Consider the following 12,881-nt stretch of genomic DNA (forward strand, 5'->3'; position numbering starts at 1 on the left):
CTATGAGGTCAAGCTTCTGTAGATAGTAGTTATTTTGAATAATAGGTCCTGAAGAATCGCAGTTAATATACTTGAAGCGAGAAACATGTTGACCACATCCCTCACACCCTAGTACTGTAACACTTTTAGAAACATAAGTTCCAGCGACTACAGACTACACTTGATTTTACGTGCGGCAGAGGACCACCAGAATAAAATTGCTTTCCGGTACCTTGTGCCTCATTTTAACTACACCCACACCATCTACTCTGCTCTGGCCCCTCACCCCCACTTCACCCATAGGCAGTTGGATAGAAGATCTCCGACAAAGAGACTCTCTTTGAGGTGTGCCCGTTGGGTATTGCACCGACTGCCCAACGAGGAGCATTGCCTATAATGAAGCATGACACTTGCAAGGGTGTGTGAGGCCATTATATCCAACATAATGGATACCCAGGGCTAACTCATCTTCGAGCAACAACCCCTTCACCACAGTGACTGTCTTTCACCCTGTCTCCTAGGAACAGCCCAGTCTCCTCTCTGTTGTACTCTTTGCTAAGGGCTACGACTGTGGCAGGACCTTCCACTCTTTTCCTCTTGAGTGGTAAATTAAGCCCTAGTGGATCATACTTGATCCCCCTCCCCTCCTTGTTGTTATACAATGCAAACATACCCACCCCTCCCCTAAATCTAAGCTCCTTGGTATCCCTTTCACAGGCTTTCTCAAAGCCACAGATAACATTGGTGTACTGCATACCACACTGTGAGTGTAGTAATACTGAAAATCACACTACTGAAGCAACAGATCACTTAAACAATCCACTCCCTTTCACTGCAAAGGCGACAATACGGTATAAACCCTGTTCATTTATTGATGCATCTATTTAAAAATAAAGACATATTAAAAACCTGTTGGCAAAACATTGCCATTTCATACTCTGGTTTGAAGGATAAAAATCCAAACGTGAGAAATTGGTTTGTTGGTAGACCGATGTGAGCCCTTCTCAAACAAACAGCCTCAATCCTTATCATGGTGAACCACAGACAGTCACAAAATTAAACTGCACTTATCCCTCGTAGCTTGGCAGAAAAGCAGTCAGGCTTAACTTAGAGGCAATGTGTAAAATATTTATGCAGCACATAAACTGTAATAAAGTGAGAACACTACACAAGAAAAACACACATCAATTAGAAAAATAAGATTCAATCTTAATAAATGTTTTGACACTAAAACGGCAACAATATAATCAGTATAACTGTAAATATGCAATTTCAAATTTGTAAGGTAAGTATAGTGCCTAAAAGCACAAAGCTAACTGTGGTTATCTGGTTATGCCAGAAAGGGACAAAATTACAAGTTCAGGCCGAACGCAAAGAAGTGAAGGCTGGATACAATGACCATCTTAGTCCCAATAAGAACTGCACCTTCGCTCCTTATCGTAGCAGAACTGTGATTGCAGAAAGAAGCCATTATTTCGAGAAAGCTTGTGCACCAGGTGAAGTTGATACTGCGGCACCCACTGTGCCGTGTGTGGAGGTACTTGGCTCTCAAGTCAAATGTAACCACTGGCTGATGTTTGAGGGGCTCAGGTTCACCCTTGTCTGCAAACCCAAGATAACACAACAATAGAATCTTCTTCAACAGTGACATGAGTCACATTCGTTTGTCAACATCTGCTGCACCACTGCATCGGCAGCAATATCAGTGTCAACCTATACGGTGTGTATTAATTATCAGTCATTATTGCTTGAGACTTCTTACCACAGAACAAAGTCGTGAGCTATCACTGCCTTGAATATTTTCAAACTAGGAATTGAAATCAAACAGCTCCAAATACTATTGACTGGATATTGTTATTAGGTGCCCATGGCATGCAATACTATGGAAAATGGCAGCATTGGGTTGAGTGTAGGGTCAGTAGATGCCTTATCATGCAGTGTGGTAGTTACTAACCTAATGCTGGCTCTGCACACTCCTTATACTGCTCAGGAGTACAGTATGGTGCATCACCTGCAAGAAAGCAAACAAGTAATGGTTAGAATATGCCCATTTATTATAGATGAGCAATTCCTAAACATGATTAGGTTAAAACAGAGAACTCCAGGATTCAATTAAAGCTATTCTTGATTACAATGCACACCATTGATAAGTGGATAAAGAGCCTAATTACACTGGGTTCTCGACAGAATGAATTGCTGTAACGGGTATTTCAGACATAGCACACATCAATAGTTCTACTAAAACCTAAGGAGTTTTAGCTGTGACGCAAAGTAGCAAAAACTCTTGCTTGGAATCTAAAAGAAATGCATGCGTACAAAACTTGTGCACTATCTTGTAAGGTTACAACACAGTTCACAGAAAACTTGGCTGAACCTTTGGTAGCTATAGCACAAACAGTGGATTTTCCCCAGAGGGATACATAATAGGTTCAAAGAGAAACAAACAACATTAAAGTCAAGAAGATAACATTAAATATTCATAAACTAATTTAGAAAATCAAGAAAAAATGTGCTAAGCAAAATGACACTAAATGAATACAGTTGGATTACTGAAACCAGAGCTAAAATCGTGGTCGATTCACAAACATGCTTAGTAAGATGAACAGAGTTCAATGACTACGCCTGCACATATCTTTACACTTTTTTGATATTGTTAAATCAGGTGTAATAATATACATGTAAAGCCAAGCCACCTGACCTGTTATTTTTTTTATGCAATTTCTTTGAAGTCTGCCTGTTACTTGTGTGCTGTTTTGCACACCAGGAAGATGGGCAACTGAATGTTTATTTATTTATTTTTTATTTATGGTATATCATTTTTTCCTAATGGAGAACCCCCTTCATCTTTACCCCCACCAAATCTAAAGGTGATCCATACCCCTTCTGTGGGAAATTAGGTTGTTAGTTGACTGGAGTGTCAGCCCTGGTCAAGCAGCAACCACAATCCTTGTCAGGGTGCGGCTCATGCCAAGTCTAAATTAACCTGCGCTCAATCCTCTGGGAGCTCGGCACAGAACAGTCAGGCTTAACTTAAAGTATTTGTGAAACACTTCAAACAGTAATAAAGTGGAAATACAATACAAAAAGGATCCCACACCAAGTTAGAAAAATAGTATTCTCTTTGAGAAATAAAACAAGACCAAAGTGACCAAAATTCCAATTAGTCGAACCGTAGATATTCAATTTGAAAGGTTTTAGTGAAAATAGTACTATAAAGTAAAAAGTGCCAACAGTGTATATCTGGTTGCTCCAGATGGGGACAAAGTCATAGGTTTAGGTTGACTGCCATGGAGCGTGGACTGGCTACAGGAACCCAGTTAGGCCAGCTGAGCAAAGTTCCTTAAATTTTGATTTGCAGAGCATTGAAAGGTTGCGAACTGAAGACGTGTCACACAGCTGAAGCGTTGCATTGCATCGGTTCTGAAGAACTATGAAGCTGCGATGCAAAGTCAATCGTCATCATTGAGGCTGAAGACCAGTAGTAAGGATGCGTCGCGCAGTGACTGTTCCGAAGATGTCGCGAGCTGCCATGGTGATGCGAGTCTTTGAGACTTTGTCCAATCCACGTAGCTCACCGATTGCACAGCCATGGTGCAGAAGCAAGGTTGTTGGAAGCCTGTTATGTCGCTGAGGCTTCAGATCAGGAGGCTAGCCAACTAGTCCTTGGAGTCACTCTGGGTTCTGGGTTCAAGAGAAACAGGTCCAGTCCTTCTCACCCAGGCAAGAGGACAGCAGGCAGCAGGTCAGCACAGCAAGACCTCAGTTAATTCAGAGCAGCAGTCCAGCAGAGAGGCAGTCCTTGTAGCAGCACAACTGTCCTTCCTGGCAGAAGTATACACAGGTCCAGAAGTTTACTAAAGTGGTGGTGTCTGAGATCCAGTTGTGCCTTTAAAGTGGGGAGACACTTCTAGGGCATGCATTTGTAGTGCACTTGTGCACTGCCTTCCTAGCCCTTGCTCCAGACTAAGCATAGGGGGTAGGCAGCCCTTTGAGTGGAGACAGGACACGCCCTATTCAACTGTAAGTGGAACTGGGCTCAGCTCCTCCATCTCATCCTGTCAGTGATGGCCAATAGCTGCAGGCATGAAATGGCTAAGGCAAGAAAATGGCAACTTACTAAAAGTGGCATTTTCAAAACTGTAAACTAAAATCTGACTTTACCATAAATTGGGATTTAAAATTATAATTCCAGAGACAACAAACATGAAGAGGTTACCTGTTTCCATTTGTAAATTACATTTATAAAATAGAATAAGGTAACTTCAATGTTATCCTGTGGAAGAGGCAGGCCTTACAGTACCAGGACATGTCAAACCTAAAAATCCTACTTTTTAAAAACACTCCACCATGCCATTAGGGCCGTCCAGGGCCTACCCCAGGGATGACTTATATATACTAAAAGGGAAACCTTGGGCCTGGCAAAAGGGTTATTTAGCCTGGTCAAAATGGTAGTTTAAAACTGAACATACACACTTTTCAATGGCTGGCCTGAGACAAGTTTAAAATGCTACTTAAGTGTGTGGCACCATCAGTGTTGCAGGCCCACTAGTAGCATTCAATTTAAAAGGCCCGTGCCACAGGTAGGCCACTTTAATAGGGACATACAAGTAAATTACATATGCCATTTGGTTGCTATAGATCCATTTTTAAATACAATATACCAGAACCATCAAACAGACTGGTCTTATAGATAAATGGGGGCTCAGTAATCCTTGCTGGCAAGAATATACTTTCTTTTGCCCTGTTCATTTTGCCCAGTCCAGGATTGACTACCAGTTTGTCTCTAAATCACTTTCTCAACACAGTTTACATGCAGATATTGGAGCCATATTAATTTAAGAACATGCCCCAGTCGCACTAGATTTAGAACTGCTTCCTATTACTCCTAATATTAAACATTGGCATTGTAACACAGCTCTTTTACTAGATAGTGATTTTACTGAGCAGTTTAAAAAATGTATTCAGTAATATTGACTTTTAAATGAATTGCAAGATATATCTTTTCAAAACGTTTGGGATGCCTTTAAAGCTGCTTCAGGAGACTATATTTTGTCATGTGTTTATAAGAAAAAGCTTTAAATATTCTGAAACATATTAAATTATTAGAACAAGATTATTGTGTATCTAAATCTAGACCATATTTAGATGCACAGGTTAAGACTAAACTTGAATTCATGAAACTTTACACAGATAATGCTGCATCTTATGTCCTCAGATCAAGCGCTAAATACTATGAAGGGCAAAATAAAGCAGGGAAACGTTTAGCAAACTATTTGAAAGTTAAAATAGAATGAGTTAAAATTGAAACAGTCATCCGTAATGATGATTCCCCTGTAACTAAGAATAAAGACATTTCAGCAGAATTCTCTGACTTATATAAAAAACTTTATAGCCCAGAAACTGATAAATCCATGCTGATATTGATCAATACTTATCCTCTGTTCAAAAGGAATTTGACTTACACACAGATTTGTCTTCTGTGGATTTTTTATTTATCGCTGTAAGATATTCACAAAGCAGTTAATTCTATCAAGAAAAATTAAGCTCCTGGGCCAGTCAGTTTTCCCATTGAATTTTATAATTATTTTTCAAAAGCATTAGGTCCCAAAGTACATAAACTTTGTAGCTCTTTTTGTATGACTAATTCAGCTTTCGTTACCTTTCAAGATGCTTTAATTTGACTTATTTCTAAAGAAGGTAAAGATCTCAGTTTATGTAAAAATTATCGACCATTATCCCTTGTTAACTACGATTATAAAATTTTTGCCAAAATCCTTGCGCTTTAACTGGATTGTTTTTCTCCCACTTTAATAGGTAGGGAACAATCAAGTTTCGTTAAGGAACGCCATCTTTTAGATAAAATAACTTTTTTTTAACATTTTAAATAAATCCAAATCATACTCATAATCTTTAGCAGCTATATCTTTAGATGCCAAAAAGGCTTTTGATCGGAATTTTCATTGTTTTGCTCTCTCTCGGTTTGATTTTGTTGAAATGTTTATTATCTTACTTTCTGTCCTATATTGTTCTCCTAAGGTTTCTGTATTTGTTACTGGTTTAACTTTTACTTCTTTTTCTTTTCACAGAGGTGCTAGGTGCTATCTCCTCTTCTTTTAATTTTTTCTTGAACCTTTCCTATTCTGCATATAACAATACACCAATATACAGGGATTTAAACATAGAGATATATGTATATCAAATGTTCAGTTATTGACTGATGACATTCTCTGAAATTTGGCGATACAAAAGGGGATGATGGACGGAGCGTTTGAGCAAATCAAACACTCACCCCCAGTCAACTGATCTGGGTTTAATCCATCACCATTCTTTAGCCCACACAGCCACCCCATTTCAGACATGGCTATATGCAAATCAGTCTGACCCTGTGCCTCATGGGAACAGTCCAGCCCGAACTGCCAAGCCATGTCTTCCATGGACCGGAAACTAGCATCCTGGGACCGGTTTCGGATTCATAATCCTCATCAGCCAGGCTATCTTGAATCCAGTGGCCAAGTGAGCAAGGGACTCACGTCTGAGCATACCCTGCAACACTTAGGGCGAACAAAGCGATACAAAAGGGGATGATGGACGGAGCGTTTGAGCAAATCAAACACTCACCCCCAGTCAACTGATCTGGGTTTAATCCATCACCATTCTTTAGCCCACTCAGCCACCCCAGTTCAGACATGGCTATATGCAAATCAGTCTGACCCTGTGCCTCATGGGAACAGTCCAGCCCGAACTGCCAAGCCATGTCTTTCATGGACCGGAAACAAGCATCCTGGGACCGGTTTCGGATTCATAATCCTCATCAGCCAGGCTATCTTGAATCCAGTGGCCAAGTGAGCAAGGGACTGACGTCTGAACATACCCTGCCACACTTAGGGCGAACAAAGCGATACAAAAGGGGATGATGGACGGAGCGTTTGAGCAAATCAAACACTCACCCCCAGTCAACTGATCTGGGTTTAATCCATCACCATTCTTTAGCCCACTCAGCCATCCCATTTCAGACATGGCTATATGCAAATCAGTCTGACCCTGTGCCTCATGGGAACAGTCCAGCCCGAACTGCCAAGCCATGTCTTCCATGGACCGGAAACAAGCATCCTGGGACCGGTTTCGGATTCATAATCCTCATCAGCCAGGCTATCTTGAATCCAGTGGCCAAGTGAGCAAGGGACTCACGTCTGAGCATACCCTGCCACACTTAGGGCGAACAAAGCGATACAAAAGGGGATGATGGACGGAGCGTTTGAGCAAATCAAACACTCACCCCCAGTCAACTGATCTGGGTTTAATCCATCACCATTCTTTAGCCCACTCAGCCACCCCATTTCAGACATGGCTATATGCAAATCAGTCTGACCCTGTGCCTCATGGGAACAGTCCAGCCCGAACTGCCAAGCCATGTCTTCCATGGACCGGAAACAAGCATCTTGGGACCTGTTTGTCTGAACTGGGGTGGCAGAGTGGGCTAAAGAACGGTGATGGATCAAACCCAGATCTTTTGACTGGGTGTGAGTGTTTTTGATTGGTTCAGATGCTCCGTCCATCACCACCCCCTTTTGTACCGCTTTGGCCGCCACAAGTGTGGCAGGGTATGCTCAGACGTGAGTCCCTTGCTCACTTTGCCACTGGATTCAAGCAAGCCGGGCTGAAGATGGCTGGAATGCCAGAAACCGGTTCTCGGAAGCTTGTTTCCGGTCCAGGAAAGGCATGGCTTGGCAGTTCGGGCTGGACTGTTCCCATGAGGCACAGGGTCAGACTGATTTGCATATAGCCATGTCTGAACTGGGGTGGCAGAGTGGGCTAAAGAACGGTGATGGATCAAACCCAGATCATTTGAATGGGTGTGAGTGTTTGATTGGTTCAGATGCTCCGTCCATCACCACCCCCTTTTGTATCACTTTGGCCGCCACAAGTGTGGCAGGGTATGCTCAGACGTGAGTCCCTTGCTCACTTTGCCACTGGATTCAAGCAAGCCGGGCTAAAGACGGCTGGAATGCCAGAAACCGGTCCTCGGAAGCTTGTTTCCGGTCCAGGAAAGGCATGGCTTGGCAGTTCAGGCTGGACTGTTCCCATGAGGCACAGGGTCAGACTGATTTGCATATAGCCATGTCTGAACCGGGGTGGCAGAGTGGGCTAAAGAACGGTGATGGATCAAACCCAGATCTTTTGACTGGGTGTGAGTGTTTGATTGGTTCAGATGCTCCGTCCATCACCACCCCCTTTTGTACCGCTTTGGCCGCCACAAGTGTGGCAGGGTATGCTCAGACGTGAGTCCCTTGCTCACTTTGCCACTGGATTCAAGCAAGCCGGGCTGAAGACGGCTGGAATGCCAGAAACCGTTCCTCGGAAGCTTGTTTCCGGTCCAGGAAAGGCATGGCTTGGCAGTTCGGGCTGGAATGTTCCCATGAGGCACAGGGTCAGACTGATTTGCATATAGCCATGTCTGAACTGGGGTGGCAGAGTGGGCTAAAGAACGGTGATGGATCAAACCCAGATCTTTTGACTGGGTGTGAGTGTTTGATTGGTTCAGATGCTCCGTCCATCACCACCCCCTTTGTACCGCTTTGGCCGCCACAAGTGTGGCAGGGTATGCTCAGACGTGAGTCCCTTGCTCACTTTGCCACTGGATTCAAGCAAGCCGGGCTGAAGACGGCTGGAATGCCAGAAACCGGTCCTCGGAAGCTTGTTTCCGGTCCAGGAAAGGCATGGCTTGGCAGTTCGGGCTGGACTGGTCCCATGAGGCACAGGGTCAGACTGATTTGCATATAGCCATGTCTGAACTGGGGTGGCAGAGTGGGCTAAAGAACGGTGATGGATCAAACCCAGATCTTTTGACTGGGTGTGAGTGTTTGATTGGTTCAGATGCTCCGTCCATCACCACCCCCTTTTGTACCGCTTTGGCCGCCACAAGTGTGGCAGGGTATGCTCAGACGTGAGTCCCTTGCTCACTTTGCCACTGGATTCAAGCAAGCCGGGCTGAAGACGGCTGGAATGCCAGAAACCGGTCCTCGGAAGCTTGTTTCTGGTCCAGGAAAGGCATGGCTTGGCAGTTCGGGCTGGACTGTTCCCATGAGGCACAGGGTCAGACTGATTTGCATATAGCCATGTCTGAACTGGGGTGGCAGAGTGGGCTAAAGAACGGTGATGGATCAAACCCAGATCTTTTGACTGGGTGTGAGTGTTTGATTGGTTCAGATGCTCCGTCCATCACCACCCCCTTTTGTACCGCTTTGGCCGCCACAAGTGTGGTAGGGTATGCTCAGACATGAGTCCCTTGCTCACTTTGCCACTGGATTCAAGCAAACCGGGCTGAAGACGGCTGGAATGCCAGAAACCGGTCCTCGGAAGCTTGTTTCCGGTCCAGGAAAGGCATGGCTTGGCAGTTCGGGCTGGACTGTTCCCATGAGGCACAGGGTCAGACTGATTTGCATATAGCCATGTCTGAACTGGGGTGGCAGAGTGGGCTAAAGAACGGTGATGGATCAAACCCAGATCTTTTGACTGGGTGTGAGTGTTTGATTGGTACAGATGCTCCGTCCATCACCACCCCCTTTTGTACCGCTTTGGCCGCCACAAGTGTGGCAGGGTATGCTCAGACGTGAGTCACTTGCTCACTTTGCCACTGGATTCAAGCAAGCCGGGCTGAAGACGGCTGGAATGCCAGAAACCGGTCCTCGGAAGCTTGTTTCTGGTCCAGGAAAGGCATGGCTTGGCAGTTCGGGCTGGACTGTTCCCATGAGGCACAGGGTCAGACTGATTTGCATATAGCCATGTCTGAACTGGGGTGGCAGAGTGGGCTAAAGAACGGTGAGGGATCAAACCCAGATCTTTTGACTGGGTGTGAGTGTTTGATTGGTTCAGATGCTCCGTCCATCACCGCCCCCTTTTGTACCGCTTTGGCCGCCACAAGTGTGGCAGGGTATGCTCAGACATGAGTCCCTTGCTCACTTTGCCACAGGATTCAAGCAAGCCGGGCTGAAGACGGCTGGAATGCCAGAAACTGGTCCTCGGAAGCTTGTTTCCGGTCCAGGAAAGGCATGGCTTGGCAGTTCGGGCTAGACTGTTCCCATGAGGCACAGGGTCAGACTGATTTGCATATAGCCATGTCTGAACTGGGGTGGCAGAGTGGGCTAAAGAACGGTGATGGATCAAACCCAGATCTTTTGACTGGGTGTGAGTGTTTGATTGGTTCAGATGCTCCATCCATCACCACGCCCTTTTGTACCGCTTTGGCCGCCACAAGTGTGGTAGGGTATGCTCAGACATGAGTCCCTTGCTCACTTTGCCACTGGATTCAATCAAGCCGGGCTGAAGACGGCTGGAATGCCAGAAACCGGTCCTCGGAAGCTTGTTTCCGGTCCAGGAAAGGCATGGCTTGGCAGTTCGGGCTGAACTGTTCCCATGAGGCACAGGGTCAGACTGATTTGCATATAGCCATGTCTGAACTGGGGTGGCAGAGTGGGCTAAAGAACGGTGATGGATCAAACCCAGATCTTTTGACTGGGTGTGAGTGTTTGATTGGTACAGATGCTCCGTCCATCACCACCCCCTTTTGTACCGCTTTGGCCGCCACAAGTGTGGCAGGGTATGCTCAGACGTGAGTCCCTTGCTCACTTTGCCACTGGATTCAAGCAAGCCGGGCTGAAGACGGCTGGAATGCCAGAAACCGGTCCTCGGAAGCTTGTTTCTGGTCCAGGAAAGGCATGGCTTGGCAGTTCGGGCTGGACTGTTCCCATGAGGCACAGGGTCAGACTGATTTGCATATAGCCATGTCTGAACTGGGGTGGCAGAGTGGGCTAAAGAACGGTGATGGATCAAACCCAGATCTTTTGACTGGGTGTGAGTGTTTGATTGGTTCAGATGCTCCGTCCATCACCGCCCCCTTTTGTACCGCTTTGGCCGCCACAAGTGTGGCAGGGTATGCTCAGACATGAGTCCCTTGCTCACTTTGCCACAGGATTCAAGCAAGCCGGGCTGAAGACGGCTGGAATGCCAGAAACCGGTCCTCGGAAGCTTGTTTCCGGTCCAGGAAAGGCATGGCTTGGCAGTTCGGGCTAGACTGTTCCCATGAGGCACAGGGTCAGACTGATTTGCATATAGCCATGTCTGAACTGGGGTGGCAGAGTGGGCTAAAGAACGGTGATGGATCAAACCCAGATCTTTTGACTGGGTGTGAGTGTTTGATTGGTTCAGATGCTCCATCCATCACCACCCCCTTTTGTACCGCTTTGGCCACCACAAGTGTGGTAGGGTATGCTCAGACATGAGTCCCTTGCTCACTTTGCCACTGGATTCAAGCAAGCCGGGCTGAAGACGGCTGGAATGCCAGAAACCGGTCCTCGGAAGCTTGTTTCCGGTCCAGGAAAGACATGGCTTGGCAGTTCGGGCTGGACTGTTCCCATGAGGCACAGGGTCAGACTGATTTGCATATAGCCATGTCTGAACTGGGGTGGCAGAGTGGGCTAAAGAACGGTGATGGATCAAACCCAGGTCTTTTGACTGGGTGTGAGTGTTTGATTGGTACAGATGCTCCGTCCATCACCACCCCCTTTTGTACCGCTTTGGCCGCCACAAGTGTGGCAGGGTATGCTCAGACGTGAGTCCCTTGCTCACTTTGCCACTGGATTCAAGCAAGCCGGGCTGAAGACGGCTGGAATGCCAGAAACCGGTCCTCGGAAGCTTGTTTCTGGTCCAGGAAAGGCATGGCTTGGCAGTTCGGGCTGGACTGTTCCCATGAGGCACAGGGTCAGACTGATTTGCATATAGCCATGTCTGAACTGGGGTGGCAGAGTGGGCTAAAGAACGGTGATGGATCAAACCCAGATCTTTTGACTGGGTGTGAGTGTTTGATTGGTTCAGATGCTCCGTCCATCACCGCCCCCTTTTGTACCGCTTTGGCCGCCACAAGTGTGGCAGGGTATGCTCAGACATGAGTCCCTTGCTCACTTTGCCACAGGATTCAAGCAAGCCGGGCTGAAGACGGCTGGAATGCCAGAAACCGGTCCTCGGAAGCTTGTTTCCGGTCCAGGAAAGGCATGGCTTGGCAGTTCGGGCTAGACTGTTCCCATGAGGCACAGGGTCAGACTGATTTGCATATAGCCATGTCTGAACTGGGGTGGCAGAGTGGGCTAAAGAACGGTGATGGATCAAACCCAGATCTTTTGACTGGGTGTGAGTGTTTGATTGGTTCAGATGCTCCGTCCATCACCACCCCCTTTTTTACCGCTTTGGCCGCCACAAGTGTGGCAGGGTATGCTCAGACGTGAATCCCTTGCTCACTTTGCCACTGGATTCAAGCAAGCCGGGCTGAAGACGGCTGGAATGCCAGAAACCGGTCCTCGGAAGCTTGTTTCCGGTCCAGGAAAGGCATGGCTTGGCAGTTCGGGCTGGACTGTTCCCATGAGGCACAGGGTCAGACTGATTTGCATATAGCCATGTCTGAACTGGGGTGGCAGAGTGGGCTAAAGAACGGTGATGGATCAATCCCAGATCTTTAGACTGGGTGTGAGTGTTTGATTGGTTCAGATGCTCCGTCCATCACCACCCCCTTTTGTAATTCTCTGAAATATGTCTTCTCCTAGTTCTTCCTTACAATCCTGCCTACATACAGTTTCCATCTTTGCAAAACTTTTCGGCTATAAACTTAATGCTGACAAGTGTGAAATTCTTCAACTTAAGAAATGGTGTTTTATTCTAATTGGAATCCTAATAAAATAAAAAGAATCTAAGTCTTTTGTCACTAATTCTGTGAACGATATGGGTTCCATTAATTTGAATACTCTTCTCCACCCTTAAAGATCTCACATCATGCTGGAATCCTTTATTTCTTTCATGGTGGGGTAGATTAGAGTCTATAATAATGATATTAGTCCCCAAAATACTTTTTTACT

The 12,881-nt window shown here is 45.9% G+C and overlaps 1 protein-coding gene across 1 annotated transcript in view; it reads right to left on the bottom strand.

Moving 5' to 3' along the window:
* Window positions 1–12,881, bottom strand: part of ASIC2 (acid sensing ion channel subunit 2) — a 1,943,108-nt gene that overhangs the window by 326,265 nt on the left and 1,603,962 nt on the right. Inside the window, exon 5 of the mRNA XM_078645029.1 lies at window positions 1,934–1,990. Within this exon, the coding sequence (XP_078501155.1) occupies window positions 1,934–1,990 (57 nt within the window). The remainder of the gene's footprint in view (window positions 1–1,933; window positions 1,991–12,881) is intronic.

This window comes from Lissotriton helveticus, chromosome 5_1 (genome assembly GCF_964261635.1).
Source record: "Lissotriton helveticus chromosome 5_1, aLisHel1.1, whole genome shotgun sequence".
Taxonomy (NCBI): Eukaryota; Metazoa; Chordata; class Amphibia; order Caudata; family Salamandridae; genus Lissotriton; species Lissotriton helveticus.